We start from the raw sequence: 17537 nt of genomic DNA, 5'->3' as shown, positions 1-17537 counted from the left end.
ACACCACCTAGCCAGCCTACCCTTGCCACCAGTAGAGGATGTGGTCTACCTCCTGTAGACCCTAGTTCTTCAGCTTCTAGAGCATAGCAGAGTCCACTACCAACTCCATCGGTATCTACATATAGAGGGAAAGGGAAAGCTATTGCATTTTCTCGCAAGAGGGGCAAAAGAAATCAGTAGTATTAGTTATTTGGTACATTTCATTGTATATGACATTATGACTCATGATATGATATACATTATTATATTTTTTGTTGATATTTTGAGGCTAAGTTGGGACTCAGGAGTCGGGACTTACTATTTAGGACATGATTCATTGTTATGTGTGATGTAGCACTAGAAATGATATTACACATCTTATATATTAGTTCTTTTATCATATTTATATGTCAATGTATTTATTTTATGTTGTAGATGCTTTAGATATTAAAAAAAAATGAAAAAAAAAATATTTTTGTATTTTATGATTTTTCCCGATTTTTTCAGATTTTTCCCCTCGTCGATTTAATCTTGATAACGATTTTCGCAACATTGATAAGAATTGATGTAAGATATGAGATATGAGATGATTACAAATGAGAATGAAGGCCTACTTATATACCCTAAGCAAGTACCCTTTCATGAATGGTCATGTCTCTAAGACATGCCTCTTCATTACTAACTAACTAACCATTAGTTAATTATTTATTATTATTATATTTATATTAATATTTATTATTTTTATATGAATTATATTCATAACACGCAGACAGGGTGAAGGTGCATGAGGAGAAGATACGAGCCATTCGAGATTGGTCGGTGCCTAGAGATATGACAGCGTTGAGGGGGTTTTTGGGCATTTGCACCTATTATCGGAAGTTCAAGTGATTTTCATAGTTGGTGGCACCCCTCACGGATTTGACCAAGAAGGGGGCTTTTGTATGGACAGATGGAGCCCAGATAGCTTTCGATCGCCTCAAGGAGGTGATGAGTAGTTGTCCAGTGTTGGCACTCCCGGATTTCAATCAGCGATTCACATTGGCATGTGACGCATCAGAAGAGGGGATTAGGGTAGTAATGTCCCAAGATGGACATCCCATCACTTTTGAGAGCCAAAAGCTCCTACCACATGAGACGTTGTATCCTATATATGACAAAGAGATGTTAGCCATCATGCATGCATTGGCCAAATTCCGGGAGTACTTAGTGGGTAACCGGTTCCAGGTGAAGACAGATCACAATAGTCTTCGCCACTTCATGGGGCAGCAAGGCCTCAATGACAGACAGCAGAGATGGGTCAGCAAGGTGCAAGCCTATGATTTTGATATTGAGTACGTGCGGGGAAAGCACAATGTAGTGGTTGATGCATTGTCCAAAAGACTCGAAACCCCTTCACTCATGAGTATTTGCCATGAATGGAAGGCACAGTTGTCGATGGAATACTCCAAAGATCAGCAGACATGCGAGATCTTGGAGGGAACACACGCAGATGAGCGCTACCAAGTGATGGTCGAGATCATATATTATAAGGGGCGCATATTTTTGGTATCGGGCTCACATTTGAGGGAGAGGATACTCCATGCAGCACATGATTCCCCATTATCAAGGCATCAGGGGTTCAAGAAGACGTACATGGCAGTCAGAGAGCGCTTCACCTGGAAGGGCCTCAAGGGGGACGTGTTGAGGTATGTGCAAGAGTGTGAGGCATGCCAGAGGAACAAGGGGGAGTTGACCCATCTAGCTAGGTTGTTGCAACCTCTTCCCATTCCTGAGGGGAAATGGGAGAGTATCTCCATGGATTTCATCACGAGGCTTCCAGCGATGCAAGGCAAGGATTGTATTTATGTGGTGGTTGATCGACTGACCAAATATGCCCATTTCTTCGCCATTCCAACTTGGTATTCAGCCTCGGAGGTGGTCGGGTTGTTCTTTAGGGAAGTCTTCCATTTGCATGAACTCCCTAAGACCATAGTCGACGACAAAGACAATTGGTTCATGGGGGGATTTTGGCAGGAGCTCTTCAGATTAGTGGGTACTGAGCTCACCCCAAGCACGAGTTACCACCCACAGACGGACGGTCAGACAAAGTGGGTTAATAAATGGTTGGAGGGCTATCTCAGGAACTATGTGACCGGGCAGCAGAGGGCATGGATTCGATGGCTGCACTTGGGCGAGTATTGCTACAACACCACTCATCACATGTCCATCGGTATGTCACCCTTTCGTGCTTTGTATGGTTATGATGCCTTATCTTTCGCTGACATTGTTTTTGGAGACAGTAGGGCCCCAAAGGCCAAAGATTGGATCCTAGAGAGCCAAGACATTCTCAAGGCTCTCAAGGACAACTTATTGACAACGCAAAATCAGCAAAAGATGTATGCTAATAGGCACAAGGTTGAGAGGCATTTTGAAAAGGGAGACTTGGTGTTCCTACGACTACAGTGGTATAGATAGTCTACCTTCAAGCAGAAAGGGGACGAGAAGTTGCAGCCATGTTTCTATGTTCGTATAGAGTGGTTAGGAGAGTTGGAGAGGTGTCCTGCGAGCTGGAGCTTCCTCCGGGAGCAAGATTCACAACATCTTCCATGTTTCATGCCTTAAGAAGGTGTTGGCCCAACAAGTGACGACAGTTGTAGAGTTTCCCCGCTTGATGATGAAGGGCATCTGGTTCTGGAACCGAAGGCCATTTTGGAGACACGGGAAAGAAAGCTAAGGAGCAGGACCATCAGAGAGTTTTTGGTGCGTTAGAAGATTCTACCGGATGAGGATGCCACCTGGGATTGGAGCATCCAACACTGAAGTTGTTAGGGGACAAGCAACATTTGGGAGGGTAGGACTATAATGTCCCTTCCTAAATTATTTTGTTACAGGTTTAATTTCCCACAATTTAGATAGTTTTGGAGGCCATGGAACCCACTCAATTTTGATAAAATGGCTTAGGGAAGAAAAAGAAGTCATATTATTTTGTTAGTGGAGTGGGGGTGGCACCCACATGAAGAAAACGCACTTGGCGATGTAAAAAGTTTGAATAGCCTTGGAGGGAAGTCGAATGGCAAGGTGGAGGGGCCCACGTGGTAAGGGAGGCCCACGAAATTATAAATAGGAGGAGCTCATCCTCACTAAGCATCTTTTTGCCAATAGAACTCACTTTAGTTTCTCGAGTTGTTTAGCCACGTCACTTGCTATTTAGCAATGAGTTTTTCATGCAGAGAACTCACCCTTTCTTCGAGGGACTTCGAGTGCCACCCTAGAGAGGTTTGGTCACATCATTCAAGAGGAGAGTTGGGGATATTTTAGCATCTACATTCAGACATTCACTCAGTGATAGCGTATTCCAAGAGGACGTAGGAGGAGCACACTTAGGGGTCATTTCAAGGGTCTCTCGGGGAGCAATTGTCAAGAGAATTTTGGTGAGGAAAAATTAGGGACATAGCAGGCTTGGGGTGGAGTTTGGGATCAGGAGGAGACAGCGACAGTTTGGTATGAATTGCAGCTCCTGGGCCAGCACAAAAGCCTCTCACTAGGTACACGTGGGAGTTGAGGATTGTGTTGTGAGGCTGGTACTTGCCAGGAGAGATTAGGGAAACCTTATAGGGAGTGTTTGCAGCAATTTTGGGAGTTTCTTGGGGAAGGATTCCACTGGCGTGCCCAGTAGTTTGAGGAGGACGTGGTATTTTGGGGGCCAAATTTTAGGGGTCAAAACCAGGCCAAACCCTTTCTGGGTTTTGGTTGAGGAGCTTGGTAATAATTTGGCGGAATTTTTTGAGCACTAAGGATAGGGTTTTCAGCAGCATCTTCACAAGAGACAATGCAGTTTTGTTGGGGCAGCGTAGGGCATCATTGAGATAGTTGATTTTATCATATGGGCTTGTCATCTTATCACTTGGGCTTTGCTACACTTGCCTTTAGGGGCAAGCCCAGGTGCACTCCTTCCACATTATTGTACTATTGCTCAAGATTCATAATAAAATGGCTCAGTCGCTTCTTCTTTTCAGTCTATTTGTGGGTGTGCACTAAAGTTTAAAATTTTCTGCTATTGAATTTGTTGTTTTCTTTGCATATCACTATTTTTCCTAGTTTGGAGCATTACATGGCCGAAAACTGAAGTAGCCTACAATTTATGACAGGGCCGAAATTCTTCTAAAGTTGGTAACAAGACCGTGATCTGATTTTTGCAGCTTGATTGAAGTTTGAAGAAGCTTTACTCTGACTTTGACACAGGAGGAGGGTTGACTTGGAGAAGGATTTTGGTCTTAGGTTGGATATGTCATTTTGACTTGATTCAATAAGAAGAGGATTGTTGTGATTTCCACATTGCAGGGTTTTGCCCTGGCTTGAAAGCCTAAATTTTGTCTCTTGCTTCTTTGTGATCTTGGAAGATTAATTTGTGTAATTTCTTGATGAAGAAGGAACAATAAATAACAACAAAAACAAAAAATTAACTCTCACATGTAATTACCAAGTAAGAAAATCTACTTTACCTTTGATTTTCTAACAACAACAAGGTTCCAAAAGGTGGAGTTCCTTCCAAAATGAAGGTTTTGGACAATAAAACCACCTCCCAAGGCAAAACGCCCCAATAATTGTCATGAGAAGATGTGCAATGTAACCTCCAAAGAGTATGTGTGGCTCTTCCAAGGTAGATGTCCTTGATATTAGGTATGAACCAAGTCACACACCCCAAAGATAGTATGAATGAGATCTCCAAGTAACCATAATCAATAGAATAAGCTCTTAATGTGAACATAATCCTTAAATCAAGCACGTGTATCCATAGTACATGGCCTCAACATGTTGAATGTTAATAATATTCAACCATCTCCATGAAAAGAAGGGATGCCTCCAAATGTGGGCCAAAGAAAGGGAGTGTTCAAAGTAATGCCATGCTCCATGCTACAAGAAACACATCCGTGTTTGCATGTCTTACATAATAGCTAGGGCATTGGGGAAAAAGATCCTTAACCATACCCATATCCATCCATCCAAGTGACAAACCGCATGCAAAAAGGTGAGAGTATGTCAAGTTTTCTATGTCATGATGAAGATAACTAAATGGAGATGTCAATAGCATGCTTAGCCCAAAAGTGCCAAGGTGTTTCGCCAATGGATACATACATCCACATGTCCAATCATCCAATAAAAAATGGAGACTAGAACATCACATGATCAAGTTAATACTATCTCTCTATGATAAACAAATATATCAAGCAATACACCATTAAAACCATACGTTACCAAGATTCAAATACAGCGATAGATATAGATCCGAATAGAAATCCACTAATTCTTTGAAAAGTTAGGATCTAGATAGAAGATGTTCAAGACAAATAGTTGAAAAATTCTTTGCTTTATCCTCCAATGAGTAAAAATTAGTTAGAGCAACCTCTTTAATAAGAGAAGTGGTGCTTCAAAACCATCATTCAATACAATCAGCTTTACAATACCATGTGCTTGCTACAAGTGATATTTTAACAAACTCATAACTTCCTCTTTGATATAGTTAAACCAATGGAGTGATCTTATTTTGTGGTCAAATTCCACACGTGCAGACTTCCAATGGTCAAAACGTGCAATAATTTTCGCACAACAATTTTTGCAACAATGTAACTTGGTCAATTTTTACCCCAATTTCTACTATGACCTTGTTTCTGAAATCCCACCACCAATTTGCATCCAATGGCATTGACTTGGCGAAATTTTGAGCACTTTGTCAAAAGATAGCTTCCCTTGAAGCTAGCCTCGCTAAATATGAGAATATTCCTTCAAGTGACTCATGCATGCTACATATGCCGACAAGTATGTGATTTCTTGATGTGGACACTCTATGATGATGTGGTATCCATGTTGTTATGGATCCCGAGGCAATGTGTACAAATCTAGAGGGACAAGGCATGAACTCCAATATGTAGCACCCCAACCTATCATGATGAAACAAACTTCAAACAAGATGTAACGCATCAAAACATAGATAATCTAAGTAAGAAAATATAACATAAACTAACCTTTATGTGTTGAAAACATCAACATCAGCAAAAAATCAACAAGGCTCCAAAAAACATCTTCTCAGAAACATTAGCGAAAAATCAACAAAACGCAACAAACATTAAAAAATACAAAATAAATTCATTTTTTTCAAAATCGATAAATAAAGAAAAACAAATTGGAAAAATCGAGAGAAATCAAAAAACATCACTCAAGAAAAAATGGAAGTTTTTTTGAGCTGAAAAATCAACTTGTTGAAAAAATCACAATTTTTCAGCACATTGTCGAAAAAATAATGACGTTATCAATTGATCTTACCAATTTTTCTAAGCAGACTATGTTGGTACAACCTCATCCCCTTTACATGTGTCTTTGGGATAGGACAAAAGGTATCTTCTTAAGTTATAAGTTCGTATATGTAATTTGTGGAAGGGGACTAGGAAGAACTTCTAAAATAACTTCCAAATTCACGAAATGAAGAATTAAGTCTGTTTGTGGTCCAACTAATGTGTTTTTGACTAAGAATCTTCATATAATTTATTGCTAACCTTTGAGAAGAAGTCTTTTATATTCAACATTTTGTTGCTTCAACACCATTTTTCTACCTCTTTCTGTTATTTTTCATTAACTTTTAGTCCTTTTTTCTTTTGATAAGCATTCAGCTGTAGGACTTTAGAGGTGGGCCTTTTATGGAAGTACCACACATTTTTTTCTTTTATTTTTCTTTTCTTTTTACCTCTTAGCCTATTACGTTGGCTTGATTTGACTATAGTTTATATATATAAATATATATACTTCTTTATTCATACCTTCTATGGTGACATTTGAAAAGCTACTCATAAGTTGGGGAATGCACAATTTATATGGATGAGATGAAAATTTCAGGGTAATTGTAGAAAGTACTAAGTATGAAGGTGATATGATTATGCTACCTAGCTTGATCCCTAGTGGTACCTAGTGGCCTAGGCCAGAACAAAATTGTCTGAGAACAATTATGTTCCCCCATGGTTAGACAAGACAAAGTGATATTTTTACACAGTTATAGATAATGAAGGTTCATACCTATGTTGTAGGACATTTACAAACAAGACAGAATCATCATCGCCATTATAAGGTAGGAAACAACACATGGAATAACAATAACTGGAAAGAATCAACATGGAGTAATGTCTTCTAACATGTATGAGAATGAAGTATGAATAGGAAGTATCTGGGAAGCAAGAATTGATATACCATTGCAGAATGAATCCAGAGCACAAGGGGAGTGTAAGAGAGAAGCAAGCCTAGATCTAAGAATTTAGAACAAGCAGCAACATTACAATTGACAAAGTGTGTCTCTAAGGCAGTTACCCTGAAGGGGCAACAGGTTGTATAAATCCATGTTGTAGCTTAATTGAAAATTTTGCAGCCGGCATACTGAGATAAAAGTACAATGGTTTGCTAGAAGCTACAATTAAAAATCCATACGACGATTGACTGCTATATATTCAAAATCCATATGGCATCATGATTTGTGTATAGTGGCTATACAAATTCTATATGACAGTTGAAGTGTTAGAAATCCATTTGGCAGCTCATTCACAACTTCACATGTGGATCATTTCCCTTGGTGATCAAACTTAGAAAAGGTAGACTGAACAAATGGAAACCCTCCTTATGAAATGATGACTCAATCCAACTATGGGCATTAAGCTTGAAGCAACAGCATATGCAAGTGGAAAATGGTGGTTGCTCATATGGACAGATAACCACAGCTTCAAACTCCTTCAAATGGAAACTAGGTTCTCAATATGATTTCTCTATCTCTCATGTTGATCTATCTACTTCCACTTATGTCAATTCTCTTCCCAAGTGGCAATGAATTCGCAACAGTGGAAAACTTGTCTTTCAAAGGCTCAAGACTCTCCATACGACATCCTGCTATAATACCATGTTACACAAGCTAGAAACCCTAGATAGGGTTAATCATCAAGCATGTGATAGAGATTACACAATAACACTCGTTGATATTATGAATAATTGATGCACTTATTACAATGGAGTTTAGCTCCTTATATATCATTGTTCACGAAGCAAATCATTTCCACTTATGAATGTAGGACGAATTTATTTACACAAAAAAAGTGAACATGAGCCTAACCTAAAGTCATTAAGTGACTTTATTGCATAGTAATCCTTATATTCTAAAAAAAAATCATCCATGAGAGCTGAATTTGGATGTATGTCTTGCAATGGATGAGCATCAATTACCAACATGTAGAGTTTCATGAGGATCTAGGGATCGCTAAGTTGATCTCTTCCTTTGCTTCAATTATTCATGAGAACAATCAAGTGAAAACCTTAATGACAATCCCCAAATCAAGGATTAAAAGTTATGTTAAATTATAATTAGAATAACTTATGAGTGGCAAGTCCAATTGAATCAATTGAAAAGTCATTGGAAAAGGAAATAGAGGAGTAGATATGTAGAAGGAATTGGACAATTTGAAACATTTATTTTGATATTGGCGGATTTGGAATTATGGATTCTTGATAATGCCCCAAGTGTTTAAGACAAAAACAATAAATGCAATATTTTCTAAAACTAACGATGGCATTTGATTCTATGGAATGGTTGAATATTACAAAGGAAAAATTCAATAGTGCCATTGGTTCATGTATTTATTTGGATGATGAATCTAGAGAGTGGTAGATGAGACTTGATAGAGATCCAGAATACACTCCACATGGGAAGAATTTGAAAAAAAATTCACAAGAGGATGGGTCAAGGACTCAGAAATGGAGGATATGACGAAAATGAAATATGAAATGAAAGAGAAGCTTATGAAGAAGGGTGATGAGGAGTCCACGACGCAATCCCCTAATGAAGAATCCATTAAGGAGGTTAAAAGAACTTCAAACAAAGAAAATGCAAAAAGGATAAAGATGAGTCAAAAAAAAAGATGTAAAAATCATTCAGGCATAATCACAAACTACCCAATGAAATTAAGAATGTGATAAGGCACCTACAAGAGGTAGAATCAAAGATCATAAATGAAGAAATGAATAAAATTGTTGAAAAAATCCTAAATGTTGATTAGATCAAAGAAGAAATACAAGCAAGAATTCAAGAAGAGAGAAATAAATTGGTGGAGCATATCACCATTCAACTTCAAAAGGAGAGGGTCATCAAAAGATACTTGAAGAAGTTGAGATCGAACTTGAGAATGTAAAGGTAATAATGCAATTATCTCTAAAGCAAGAAGTATTGAAGATGAAGCACAGTGGATAGAGAAAGTCATTGTACTAGAAAAGAACATAGAAGACAATGGGGTGAGAGATAAAGGAAAATCATCAAAGATGGAACCATATCAACACCCTCATTATTGAGAAAGTTGGCAAGAAAGACAAGAAGATCAACATCAACATTACTAAAGAAGAAGATAGCCAAAACAATGATATTCATGGAATGAGGGATTGAAAAAACCGTTATTTGACAAGATATTATCAAAGAACAACAACTATAACAAATTGGAGAAGTTATAACAAACACATGAAATCAAAGGAAAGAAACTTAGGCAACAATAAGCTATTGGGGATTGAAACCAAAAATAAATAAAAATTGAAACTAGATTGATGGATCGTCATTAGTGATAGCAAAAGAAAGGGAATATAAGGTAATCTTATTACTTGGTTTCATCACATGTAAAACCCTTAACAACAAAACTTTCTAAACAATGTTATTTTAAGGGGATTGCTATGTTATGACACTATGGAGGTATGTATGGAGTTAAATGTATATGTAATAGGGCTCGACCTAATAGGGGCCCACATGTGCAATAAGTGTGCATATGTGTATATGGGGGTCAACATAGTCATTATTACGAACATGAAAATATGATTTGGATATATAAATTTATTAAGGCGATTTGTAGGAGGTTCTCCTAATCTATAAGGAGTTATTGTGTCACTCGTCTTAATTATATCTTTGGGAATTGTGCCCACAATCATATTTTAGTTACAAAGTCTGTATTGTGGTTTATTATTTTGCTTTTAAAAATTTGGAACATAACAATGCATGTCGGTGTGTCCAATAATGGCATTACCATCAAACTTAATACAGAGGTAATTCCATAGCTCAAGCATTGTACTATGTGTAGTCAAGTGACAAAAGCAGACAAAAGAGATTGGATGTTGGGTAAACAGGATCAGCCAAAATAGCTAGTAAGAAGCAAAGGATTCCCTACATCCAAATGAACACAATCCATGACATAATATAATCCTCAATTAAGGTATTTATAAATGTTTGATAACTCCTAATTCTTAGGCAGATTACATTCTCTTTGGTGATCTTCTTTTGGGATTTTGGATTAGCATTTTTGTTATTATGAAATCAACTAGGATCAAACCATTCCTCTCTGTACGCCTGTGGTGTAAATGGATTGTTGTATGTGTATCCATGAAATAGAGTTCCGCACAAATTTTTTCATAGTCACATCTAACTTTTCCAATTAGATTAATCATAGTTTTAACAGAAAACAGAAGTTTATTGAGCATCTAACATAAACAATGTATCCACACCATTTTTCTCTACAACAAATATATATTGGAAGAGTGATATACAATAGAGAAAAGCAAATTAAAAGAAAACAAATAAACAAATCTCCCTTGCAAAGGCCCCCTGGAATAGTTCAGATTTGTGTTGTCAAGATCAAATAGAGAAAGCAACATCGCATCTCAAATAACATGAAGATACTTTGTAAATAAGTAACTCAAAAAAAAGCATTGCTAACCATACCCTTCATAGAAAAGTATTTTCACAAGACAAAAATAAATTGCATGTTGAAATTTAGGTATCACACAGTGACCTAGTCATGATCCGAGTGAAAAGTTCCAACACAAAATAATTTTCTATGGTTAGTGAATTTTCAATTAAGCTCTGAAATCAAGGCAAGGAAAAGAAGTATATATGTAATTGCTAGGCATGTAGGTAATTCAAAAGACTCAGGAAACAAATACTACATAAAAATACAAAAATGAAAACGAAATTGTATATGGTGATGTTTTGGGAAACTACCCTTGCACCATAAGCAATCAAGTAGTATATTCAAAGAATCGAGTACCTTCCAGGTGAAATATTGCCTTCTGTCCAAGACGCATCCTATGTTCCTGCAACAGAAAGTCAAACATGATAGAAAATATTCAATCCTACATGAAAGAAACTTTGAACATTAACATTAACTATCAAAGGCAAGTATCATCAGTGCTGACCTGCAAGACCAAGAAGGATGCAACAGGAATATAAAAAGGAAAGAATGGACTTCGTGAAGAAATTGACAGCCCACATTCTGAAGAATATGATGACTTACATAATAAGCAGCCCAGTGGCAAACTTCATGTTTCAATTCAGAGTCCAATTTCTTCATCAATTCAAACAACAATCTCTGTATGACAATTTGATAAAACAAATAAGAAGAGCAAAAATTAATGTCTCAAAGTATCATGACGCACTAAAACAAGCACCAAGCTTGGCCCCAATATCTAGAAGAACGAGAAAGAAACATAGTTTGGATAATAACCCAACCAACATCTGGTGAATTTCAAAACACACCTTGAGAACCACTACTGGAGGAATGCAATTCACAAGTAATTCATAAATCTTTCCCCGTACCATATAAAGCCTACAAAAGCAAAAAAGAAATCATTTTTTTAGTCAGAAGTTATAGGTATCTTTCGATAACTTACAAAATATTTATTGGCTTCCCTCCATGTCGTAATATTAAATATGGTACAAATATTTAAAAAAAAAAAAGAGAAACCAAAAACATTTACCATATAGCATAATAGACTATGAGTACAATAAGGCTTCAATGATGATTCATGTGTTCTCATGGATGTTGTTGTGAATGCTTTTCTCTTCTCTCTGATTTATTTAAATCATGTGCACACGTTATTTCCTAATTAGCTTCATTGCATTGTCATTTTCAAGATCATAACTAACAATGGATTCACTCTTTAACCTCTTTCCTCAGCCTGCTTTTTCCACCCCTTTGGTGCACCTTCTACTTTAATGATTTGTCATTCTTGCATAGGTTAGGTCACCAACGTGCTTTTATGCTTTTCCAATACCCCTTAAATATGGAGCAATTTATTGCTCTTATGGGTTGCGACATCCAAAAGTTCCCTTACTTAAATAGAGCATGAAATGTTTAGGAACTAGGTGATGACTAATGATAGGATAGAGCTCATGCTAGGCTTCTGCCCACACGCTTATATATGTCCCAACCATCTTTTGCAGTTTTCATTTTCTTTCATTTGTGGCTTCATATGCTTTTATCTTTCTTCAAGTTGCACCAACCTCTTAGGGCAAAGTTTAGGGGGGCTGACTTATAGATGCAGATATAGGGTGCCAATCCCAGCAACCAATGACAATCAACCCAAAGAATAGAAGTGAATATAAGGGAGAAATAGAAAGTGGAAGTATGGATTACTTTGGGTATGTTGTATCAACCAATGCCTCCTATTAGTGCCCCTCCTAACAGTGGAAGAACAGGGCCTTAGGGGAGGTCAAAGGATAATCTGCCAGGTGAAGTATGGGAACAAGCGTACAATCAAGAGTGATCAATCATTCCAGCTTGGCTTGTGATTCATATTAGTATGCTTCAAACATTAAATGAAAGCACATGATTACAAAAATGGTTAGTGTACATTCTAATGGATGAACCGCCTTCCTTCATGAAGTATGATAGATGGGAGAGAGCATTGACCGAAGCATAGGTGGAGAGCTCCGAAGTAAAGCTATATGTGGCTCATCATAGGGCTATTGGCCAGTTCGCTGATCAATGGGGAGAAAAGTTTTCACGTAGAGGTTACCCACATTGCATCCTTATCCTTTGGCACATGTTTTGAGGAGGTTGTTGAGCTTTGATTTGACTAAAGGGCTAGCTATGCATGCAAGTGAGGACTTGACCACCTATTCATCCAACTATCCACCTCATCCACTAAACTATTCACATACATGCACTCTCCCCTAAACCATTAGATGGTGTGCTTTTCTATGAGGTCCCACATGCACATTGCCTAGACTTGTTTACACCATGCAAACATTTGGAAATGACTTGTAATTAGGTTCACACCATGCATAGTACATACACTTGGAAGTGACTTTTTAACTATTGGAAGTGATTTGTAACTAGGCTGGCTTGATCAAAGGACGTCCACTTGCACAATATTTGAGGAGATAAGATGATTTTAAGGTGGACCTATTTGCACAACTAACTAGGGTACACTTTATATGGTGGTTTCTTCATGGTTGACTTGGTCAGCAATGGTTAAGAGTGCACTCATTTCAAGGGTAGATTACTATCTCTCTTCAAGGGAAAATTCATCCATGTATTTAATTTTGGTAGTGGTTGTTATGTGGACACATGACACTCTTCCCTAGGGTGCACTTGTTAAAAGAATATTTTATTGTGTTATCCTAATCAAAAAGGTCCACAAGGCACAAGAAACAAGGGTGCATCTACTATAGAACATATATTATATTTTTCTTAGTCAAAGGATTTTTAGAGGAGCACCCATTTCATGACACTTGAGCACACTTACCTCGGAGAGCACCATCATCATTAGGCTCTTACACTTGGCTTTCATACAACTACTTTCAAATTCACCCTACCTCTTTGACTTAGTATTATATTACTATATTTTGAGGTTGTTATTTCTTGTGGAGTGCCCTTGCTCATGAGGAGGACAAATGGAACATAGATTACATCTTTTATGAGATATAAGATTGAAGAAGATGACATGTGGCACTACATTCATCTCGCATATTCTATTTATGCATTTTTTGTGGGCATTTTAGTCTTGGTTCACCTACTTAGAGATTATTGTAAATAATATTAATTTTCCTTGGAAATAAAACAAGGAAAATACTAATTAATGTAAAAGAGAGTTGAGGTAAAATCTATACAAGGATTTGCTCACTTAGCAATGGTGGGATTTGGAAGAATTCCCTCCCTTGGAACTTAATGCAATATCTTAGATGTGCTTGGAAGATCTACACAACTATCTTATGAGTGAGGAAATTCTTTAAATTTTTATTGCTATTAATTTTATTTGCTGAAATATTTAGACATATGCTCAAAGAGTAAGAACATGGTATACTCCTTCCATTTTCCTTTTAGGTTCTCAATGGAGTAGTGCTCATGCTTGCATTTTTTTCTCTACTTTAGGATGAATGCACTTTGACATTGTTCCTGATAGTTGTAATTTCCAGGAGTGTTCAATGGTATCTACTCTAGTACTATCATTGAATATATTTCTGTAATTTAAGACAGCAAGGATGGATTTCATCCAACTTGTACATTTCAGCCATGTGTTCGTTTTTCCATCTTTAGGATTGCCTCCCATTTGAGCTTTGTTATGACCTCATGTGCACAATGGATAAAACATTAATTTTCAATCCACCATCCACTTTACGTTCTTAATTTTTACGAACGTGTTTGGATGGAATTTACTCTTCATATCACCTTTGTACTCCATAGCCTAGAATTCCAGCAATCCTATTAAGGGAAGCCCCCATTGAGCCAGAGGAGAGCTGGCCCAAAGTGTAGAAGGTTGGTGAGGTGACAATGGCCTTCCTTCTTAGTTACATAAAGCTATCACCCGGGTGCTTTTATGACTTTACATTTTCATGAATAACAGATATCGTGGTAACAAAGTGCACAACCAAAGGTGCGCTCAAAGATGAGTCCATCAGGTTCAATAATAGCAGAAAAGGGAAGCCTCCATAAAATCATAAGAAGTTTCCTTGATAGTGGCCCAAAAGAAAGATAAATACCAACTTCCTCCAAAAAACGAAATGCACAGCCACCTTTTGTTGTATAAGATGGAAGAAAGTGTTGCCCTTAAAGGAACGTTTAAACTCTAAGAAACCCTAGTGTTGGCTTTTAAGAAGGGTTTAAACACTAATAAACCCTAGAAAAAGTGCATTAGCCTTGAAGGAGGGTTTAAACCATAGGAAACCCTAGAGAAAGCGTGTTGGCCTTGAAGGAGGGTTTAAACTTTAAACACGGGAAAAAGTGTTTTGGCCTTGAAGAAGGGTTTAAAGCTAGGAGAAACACAAGAAAACCTAAGAGAAAGGATGATCAGAATTAAACGTTTGGAAACCCTAGAAAAAAAGATGATCAAAAACCCTAGTTCCACATGCAAAAAGAAGCCTCAAGTGATGCCACTAGCAAAAAACCTTTAGATCAATTGTTGAATTAAGTCAAAATTCAAACCAATGATGGTAACATCCTAAGATTCACTAGGCAGTGAAAGAATTGAATGAAACCAAGACAAAACTCAAATAAGATTTGGGTCCACAACTCAGGAGGTAGGGTGCTTTCCCAATGTAGTAATTTCGTGAACAAGAAATATGCACTTTCCCAATTCAAATATTCCACTTCACTTCAGTGAGTTTACAGATTTATCACATAGAATTTTCAATCTTAGTGTCAAACTGAAATATTCAAATATACACCTGCAAACATCTCAAATCTCTCCACCATTAGCCTAAACAAGTTCCAGTAGATAAACACCAAAAGATACTCAACACTGGACCAAAACAACAGCCCTTAGGGCATGATCTAACCAAAAATGCAGATCTGAAAGCTACATTCATTAACAGCAGAAATATAATAGCAACAGATTGTTCATTTGCAACTACTCAGCTGCTAATTTAACAAGTATTCTGAGATGCAAGAACTGAAATCTGAATTGCAAAATCAACTTCATAAATATGCTCAGTATTCTAACAAAATAATAGCAGGGGAAAATAAAATCACAAAGACACAAGCACACAAGAAACAATACACCAGAAATACCTAGGAAATGCCAACTAGGGAAAACCTGCCAACTTGTGTGTGTTATTAATCTGCTAAGCAAAGTCTCAGAAATTGAATGCAAAATACTGGGAAAAATTCCCTTCCAATTCTCTGTTCTCAACACACAAATCTGCACACCCTTGATCAACTCGGCATCTCCCATGCGCAGCTGTACAAATTGTACAAGCTAAGACTGCCTCCTACACCAGTCAACTCGGCCCTGAATTAATGCATTCTGGCTGTAGAAATCTCTTGAGGCAATTTGGCCTCTCTCTCTGCCCTCACATGTTGATCTTGAAATATCCTTGCTAAGCCCGCACACACAAATTTCTCTAGTGCATAATCACGTGATTTACCAAGTCTGCGCCCTTCTTCTTTATAGCATCGAACTAGCTTCTCAACTCAGGCAAAATTGCTCCTTGACTCCAGTTGAACTGGCTACTTGAAGTCAAGTCGAACTGGCTCCTTGATCTCAAGTCAAACTGCCTCCTTAAACTCAAGTCAAACTACCTTAATAAACTCAAGTCGAATTGAGATTGAATCTCCATGCATGGCTAAGTTCGATTTACTATTTTTTACTATAGGAAAATTAGAGAAATTTCCTAAGTCAAAACTAAGAGAAGATATAACTACGCCTTAACTTTACTTGTGGGGCCTTCCACCAAATTTAGTGCACTTCTAAATTTAGCAGAACCCTTCCATCTCTAACTTCAATTAACACTCCCTCTTAGAGGGGAAGGCGTTTTGTACTACACCCAATTTATCTCTGAAGTAGACAAATCTGCCTCTTTCCAATGCCTTGGTCAAGATATCTGTTGTCTGCTCCTATGTGGGTACTGTTGGAAAATGTAACTAGGTTCGGTCTTCATTAATGTAATTTAGTCATCATGTAATAACTTGACAAAAGAATAAAGAAAAGACTTATTATTATTATTATTATGACTTATGACTTATTAAAGCATGGGTTTCATGCTTGGATCATCATGTTTTAGGTCAAAGTCCCCATTGAAGACTTCTCGGATTTATTCTGAGTCAATAGAGTCATTGTACTTTTAAAGAGACCCTTCTTGGGCTTTTGAATCATGTAAAAAGGTTAAGTATTGAGACAAATATGAATTATGTTAACTCCACACCAAGTCGGCCTCAAGGAAGGCTATTCGACCCAATGTTTTAAGACTCCGACTCGGCCGAGGATCGACTCCGACTCCGACTCGGCCGAGGATCGACTCCGACTCCGACTCCGAAACGGTAATGACTCCGCCGGCTCGATTTCAATGACTCGGTCGTTGTAAAAAATACATTAAATATTTATTTTTTTAATAAAAAAACATAATTTTAAAGAAAACCATTCCTATCTATGTGATATCCTATCTATGTGATATCTGCAGCTATCATGCTATGACAGCATATCCATTGATGGGATTCACTCTACATTAATACTCTCCTAACACAGTTGGCATAGGAATTGCAAGCCTAAACTCCAATTTTGAATCTCAAAAACATGACTGTGACAATAACACTTTAATCCCTTGCTTACTTCTGAGTCTTAATTGTGTAAGGAGCTCAAGCCTCACATGCCTCTGTGGTGGAAGGTATCATAGAAAAATAATTGAGGCCGAGACAGTATTATGCTACAATACCAGTTAAATTAAGTGTGTAGGCCTGTCCAAGTTCCTTTGAGTTTGAAAGGCTTAATAAGTTAATACTATTGAAGACCTAAGTCTTTTAGTT

General features: G+C 37.5%; 1 protein-coding gene across 4 annotated transcripts in view; it reads right to left on the bottom strand.

Moving 5' to 3' along the window:
• Nucleotides 1–17537, bottom strand: part of EMB2775 (ATPase family associated with various cellular activities (AAA)) — a 240541-nt gene that overhangs the window by 83875 nt on the left and 139129 nt on the right. For 2 of the 4 annotated variants that reach the window (XM_089428398.1, XM_089428397.1), the window contains exons 8-11: nt 11552–11621; nt 11310–11384; nt 11064–11109; nt 5311–5897 (exon numbers count right to left, since the gene is read on the bottom strand). In XM_089428398.1, the coding sequence (XP_089284524.1) occupies nt 5827–5897; nt 11064–11109; nt 11310–11384; nt 11552–11621 (262 nt within the window). In that variant the 3' untranslated portion in view covers nt 5311–5826. Of the gene's footprint in view, nt 1–5310; nt 5898–11063; nt 11110–11309; nt 11385–11551; nt 11622–17537 lie in introns of those variants that run through there. The other 2 variants (XM_089428400.1, XM_089428399.1) reach the window with 1 other exon arrangement.

The sequence above is a fragment of the Pinus tabuliformis genome, chromosome 4_2, assembly GCF_031772625.1.
Source record: "Pinus tabuliformis cultivar Carrire ecotype Pingquan chromosome 4_2, CPIR1, whole genome shotgun sequence".
Classification (NCBI taxonomy): domain Eukaryota; kingdom Viridiplantae; phylum Streptophyta; class Pinopsida; order Pinales; family Pinaceae; genus Pinus; species Pinus tabuliformis.
This window is presented reverse-complemented; position numbering and strand designations above follow the sequence as displayed.